At 43.3% G+C, this 6,000-nt stretch overlaps 1 protein-coding gene across 7 annotated transcripts in view; it reads right to left on the bottom strand.

The window, feature by feature from the left end:
• Window positions 1-503: 503 nt before the first annotated feature.
• LOC127196518 (UDP-glucuronosyltransferase 1-6) overlaps window positions 504-6,000 on the bottom strand; it is a 118,570-nt gene continuing 113,073 nt past the window's right edge. For all 7 annotated transcript variants that reach the window (XM_051154290.1, XM_051154287.1, XM_051154288.1 and 4 more), the window contains 4 exons: window positions 5,070-5,201; window positions 4,349-4,436; window positions 3,888-4,107; window positions 504-949 (listed from right to left, as the gene is read on the bottom strand). In XM_051154290.1, the coding sequence (XP_051010247.1) occupies window positions 652-949; window positions 3,888-4,107; window positions 4,349-4,436; window positions 5,070-5,201 (738 nt within the window). In that variant the 3' untranslated portion in view covers window positions 504-651. The remainder of the gene's footprint in view (window positions 950-3,887; window positions 4,108-4,348; window positions 4,437-5,069; window positions 5,202-6,000) is intronic.

Below are 6,000 nucleotides of genomic sequence, written 5' to 3'. Positions count from 1 at the left end.
AAATAAATATAACATCAATGAAGAGGAAAACAACAAATACAATTTATATGAATTTATTAAGTTCTTTGTTTGGGAAACATTACAGAAGTCATACTTGCCGAAGGATATGCTTTGGTTTTCATCAAATTCAGACTTGCTTCACATAAGCAACAATTATCATCCCAAACAGAGCACCGGCACTGTCATAGCCTCAATCTTCCCGCCCCTCCCCCCCAGCTACAAAGGCTGTGCCACCCACAATGCTTGTTGAGAATGACAAAGAATGACTGGGAGTCGGGAAAGTCATGGCAGTCTGAGAACCCAGGTGAGCAAGCCATCAGCCGAAGTGAGAGTGGAAACTGTGGGGCTGTAGGTGAAGGCAGAGTGCCAAACTTTCGGTAAGTTACCAACAGACAGCAAGCCTTGTCCACACTTAAGATACTGGAGAAGCAGGTCACATATTCCAGTACCTTCCCTGACTAGTGTGGCCAGCAGTTAGATTGTTTTTATTTTTTATTTTTAAAAATGGTCTGGGTGTGCAACGTACGGCAAATTATTTCCCTAATAAAAACAAAATGAACTTAACACTGATTCTGTTTTCAAGTTTCAAACTGATTGGATAATGGACCAATACTTTCCACCCACTTATCAACGGATCTTAGCACCCACTTATCAATGGGTCTTAGATTTATGTGATTTCCTAACTTGCTTCTTCCCCCCAAAGCATTTCCGGCAGCCATAGGCACAACATTTAAAGACAATGAAGACCACTGTCAACACGATGGCCAGGAGGAAGCCAATCACATCCAAGGAGTGGTACTGGTACCAGGTAAGGTCATGGGCAGCAGGACGCAGGTGTGGAGCCCCCTTGTGCCTCATCACGAACTCCACCCAGAACACAGCCAGATCCAGAGGCTCTATAGGACGGTCCTTGTGAAGGCTGGAGAGGCGCATGATGTTCTCCTTATAGCTGAACACAAAGCAGTTGTTAGCGCCTGGGAACACCCATGTCACAGACAGCATCCCCCTTAGCCTTGACTCCAGTTAAGCAGAGAAGCATGTTTCTATTGTAGCCAGAAAAGGACACACACACACACACACACACACACACACACACACACACACACACACACACACTTATTCAATATTCTTTATCTCTAAAGAGGAGGAGAAATAGATGGTGGAAGGAAGGAAGAGGGAGGAAGAGGGGGAGGAAAAGAAAGGAAAGCAAAACCGGGGCAAAAAAACCCATTATTTTGTAAATATTTAAACATCATTCCTGCTTTTTGCCTTTTAATGATTTCTTTATATTCTACTTTCTTAATGGTGAAATGAAGTCGAAGAATAATCAACTACAGAGGAAAGAGTAGTGCGGTTTGAATGTGGTGCCCACAGGCTCGTGTGTGTGTGGGAACTTTGGTCCTCAATGTGAAGGTACAGAGAGGTGGTGGAAACGTGAGGAGGTAAATAGCCACTGAGAGGGATGGTGGCCTTTGTCCCAGAGCTGGAATCTGTCACTGTGAGAACAGGATGTAATCATGTGGAGAGGCAGCAGGTGAATGTTAATAGCTGCAGCTGCCCCCTGTAGGATTCCCAACAACTTCTAGAACTGTGAGCCAAATAAACTTTAACTCTTCATAAATCATGCAATTCTGGGTATTCTGTTATTGCAACAGAAAACAGACTAAGGCAATGTGCCTAAAACTTTTTCTTTGTCGCTGCTTTTTATTTGTTTTTATTAGTTCTCTGAGAATTTCATTCAATGCATTTTGATCATATTGACACTCCTTCCCCCAATTCCTACCAGATAAATCTCTCCTATCCACTCAACTTTGTATCTCATTTTATTTTTTTTAGTTTTTTAAAAATGAGTTGGTATGTTTTTACTTTAATGGTTGCAATTTCGAGATCACAAACTTTTAGCTCCATATCCCTTCCCAGATGGACTTCTTAAACAACGGGCTACAGCAGTGGTTCTCAAGCTGTGGGTCACAACCTCCTTGGGGGTTGAATAACCATTTTATAGGGGTCACTTAAGACCAATGGGAAACACGGATATTTATATTACAATTCACAACATTTGCAAAATGACAGTTATGAAGAAACAACAAAAACAATTTTATGGTTGGAGCTGTACTAAAGAGTCGCAGCATTAGGAGGGTTGAGAGCCACTGACCTACAGGGACACAGGCAAAAGTCATAGCTGGAGTGTGATGGAAGAGACTACCCTGTCCTGAGGAGGACCTGAGAGTTATTGATCCAGGAGTGCTGTGTGCAAACACAGAACAAATAAGTGCTTTTGCCCCATTACTAAAAACTAGGGCTTGATGGAATTGCCAAGCTGTAATCACAGTGTAAAAGTAGAGTACATCAAGCAGTTTGCTCTTTCTTGACAACTGACCAAAACATAAACACAGCTTTGAGATTCCAAGTAGCTTTTAGATGTTTCAGAAAACAAACAAAGGCCCACAGCAGTTCCCAGCACAAAGCCAAGGCCAAGCAGGATGCCCTCAAGAAGGAGATTAACAGGAACACCCACTTGTGTCCCACAGCCTGTCCCCTACAGCTCACACCAGACTGTTCTTGGCAGTCTTAGGAGTCTGTTATAAAAATCACAGCTGCCCAGTGAAGGTTGGTTCATGCGCCTAACGTACCCTAAGGGCTGCTGTTTCTGTCTTTGCGGTGACCCCTGAGAGTGAGGGATTCTCCCAACAGTCAACAGCTCCACAGTGCCTAAAACTTTTTATGTTCATAAGTATGCCAGACTCTATTGTTGGGTTAAATCTACCACTGGCCATCTTTTCTTCTTATAAAATTTTGTGGTATTGCCTTTAAGGTTTTATTTTTATTTTTTATTGTGTTAGTATATATATATATGTGTGTGTGTGTGTGTGTGTACACATGAGTTCAGTGCCCATGGAGGCCAGAAGGTAGATTTGGATTCCCCCAGAGCTGGGAAACAAACTAAGGTTCTATGGAAGAGCAGCAAGTGCTCTTAACTGCTGAGCCATAGCTCCACCTCCCCACCTTATAAATTGTTGTCTGGGGGTTTTTACTGTTTTTTGTTTGTGTGTGTTTGGTTGGTTTTGTCTTAAGACAGATTCTTGCTATGTAGCTCCCACTAGCCTGGATATAGCTTTGCACCCTTCTTGAACTTGTAGCAACCCACTTGTCTGTCACCAAAGTGCTGGGATTACAAGTATCTCTCCCCATGCTGGTCTTTCGCATAGATTTTGAGCAAAATAGTTCCAGTAACCTTGACAGCAATATACTAAATTTCAAGTAGAGACAAAGTGATCTCATAAGGAGTGTGTGTGTGTGTGTGTGTGTGTGTGTGTGTGTGTGTGTGTGTGTGTGCACATTTATGTATTCACTCAAAGGCCACAAGACAATGTTTTGCTCTGTCACTCTACACGTTATTTCTTTGAGACAGTCTCTCACTGGATCCGGATCTAGATTGGTGGCTAGCAAGTCCCATAGATTCTCCTGCCTCTACCTTCCACTGTGCCACAGCCTGGCTTTTCACATAAGTCCTGGGGGGCTGAACTCAGTCCCCAGGCTTTCTTGCAGAGCAAGTGCTCTTACCCACAAAGCCATCTCTCCAGCTCTGCCTCTATACATCTCTCTTTGCAGGCTCTTAGAGGTAAGGTGCCTACTATGGCGACATTATTTTTATTTGAAGATTTTAAATCTAAGGAAGCTAAATGTTTTAACAAATTCTACGACAAAACTATAAAGCCATTTTGCAAGTAGTTATAACCCCCACATTATCTTGTGTACAAATCCAGATTTTCATAAATTTGTTGTTGTGCTGTTGTGTTGGTTGTAAATTCTGTAGACACAAATACGAGTATGTTGTTGTTGTTTTGTTTGTTTGTTTGTTTTTGTTTTCCTCTTCTGTCACTTACCTCTTGTCATTGATGACAGTTTTCAGGGCATTTTCTAAATCGTCAGCAGTCATTTCAAGGACATTCAGGGTCACCCCAGCTCCTCGAGTCTCCATGCGCTTGGCATTGTCCATCTGATCGCCAAACAAGGGCATCATCACCATTGGGACTCCATTGCATATTCCTTCATAAATACCATGGGAGCCGGAGTGTGTGATGAACGCGCGAGTCTTTGGGTGACCTGCGAAGGACAACAGAGAGGGACACTGGGTTCTCCAGGCTGACAACGTCTGGATTCTGAAAACACCCCAAGGACTTTTATCTACATGTGACCATTATAGAAGGCTCAGACCTTCTGTGTGTGTGTGTGTGTGTGTGTGTGTGTGTGTGTGTGTGTGTGTGTGTGTGTGATATGCATGTTATGTGTCATTTTCTTCATTTAACTCTGGCTTGACTCTACATACCAGATGCTGCCAACCTACCAAGCAGATCATTCTGGGGTAGCCACTTGACAAGGATCGTGTTCTTTGCAAGATTCGATGGTCTAGTTCCAGTGTAGCGCCACAGGACCTTGTAGGGACAAAAAGCACACCATTTAATAAAAGAACACAATATGATTTTTTTTTTTAATCACTATACTGAAAAGGCTAGTCCTGTGAATGAGAACAACTATTGCCTCTGCATGGTGAGAGGTTTGGTGCATAGCCAGTCCCTGGAGCTCAGGTACAACATTGTATCTTGATGCTGACATGAATGTGGTGACATAAGTGTGAAAATCCACCAAGCCAGGCGCTCAAGATTTCTTCCCTTTTCTGCACTGCAAAGGGAAACTTTCTTACCAAGGCAAGTGGATGCAGAACTATCCAAGCTGGAACAAGCAAAACAAAAACTTTTTGGAGAAATATTCTTCACTGATATGAAAAAAACAATATTATGCTTATTTTTAACCAAATTCTCCCTAACACTTTGGAATTTCCTAGAGAAAATGAGAAATCTGAATAAGGCAGCCCATGGTGTGGGAATACCTGAATGAAATTGCAAATATCATCATCACCATCAATTGTCATTATCATAATAATGAATAATAACCTTGTGGAATGGCAGAGGATTTCCAGGCCCCAGATTTCTACATTTAGACCCCTATGTCTGGAGTTAGAGCTCTCATGAAAACAGATATGAAGGAGTCGTGCAGAACCATCTTACCGTCTGAGGAATTCTGCCCAAAGCCTCAGCGATTTCCATGGCTTTCTTCTCTGGAATCTCGGAGACCATGGAGCCCAAAGAGAAAACCACGATGCCGTGCTCTCCAGAGGCGTTGACATAGGCTTCGAACTCCTAGAGCAAGGAGAAGAAATTTCCAAGTCATCTCTTGCTTCTCACAGTTAGTGGTAACTGAACACAATAGGTTAGAAAGTTAGACACTTTCCTCCTGTGGAAGTCAGTGAAGGTGTGGGCGCAACAGACAAAAGTCACCACAGCAACTCTGTCTCCACCTCCCCTGCCAATTCAGGAGGATGTCTTGCTTACCGAGTTATCTGTAGGGTTCCCTGGAGATGCAGAATCCAGGCAATGTGCTGATTTCCCATAATAGCAGAGGCACATACATGAGTGTTCATACACATGAACATGCACCCATGCACACAACACACATCTGTATATGTGTTCCCACCTGGAGCCCCATACAGGAAACAGATACTAAGTGGCATGGCAGTCCTCTCCACACTGAACATTATTAATAAGCTAAACAACCTCCACGAGTCTCTCAGATGGATTCAGATGTTTCCAAAAAACACGGAAGCACTAACATGATGGTGTGATGTTAACAGGTCAAGGAACACAAAGAGTATTAATGTGATGTGTAATGTGACAGGTTGCCCACAGTACTTTAATTACCAAAATCTAAATATCCTTGGGCAAACCACGCCCTGATCCCCCTACATGTAAGATACAGAGAGACTTCTACCAAGCTCTGTCCTGAACACATCAGGATCCTGTACCCTGGGCAGCCTTCCTGGAGAAACACACCTCTCCAAGCCACCTGAGGGCCAGGCTCCGGCAGTTCCCCACATCATCAGAGCAGCACTACCTTGGTCTCACACACTGGGCTCATCTAAAGAGTCAGAGAGGCCAGAGC

Source organism: Acomys russatus, chromosome 12 (assembly GCF_903995435.1).
Source record: "Acomys russatus chromosome 12, mAcoRus1.1, whole genome shotgun sequence".
Classification (NCBI taxonomy): Eukaryota; Metazoa; Chordata; class Mammalia; order Rodentia; family Muridae; genus Acomys; species Acomys russatus.
Note: the sequence above shows the minus strand (reverse complement) of the source record. Positions and strands in the feature narration are given on the sequence as shown.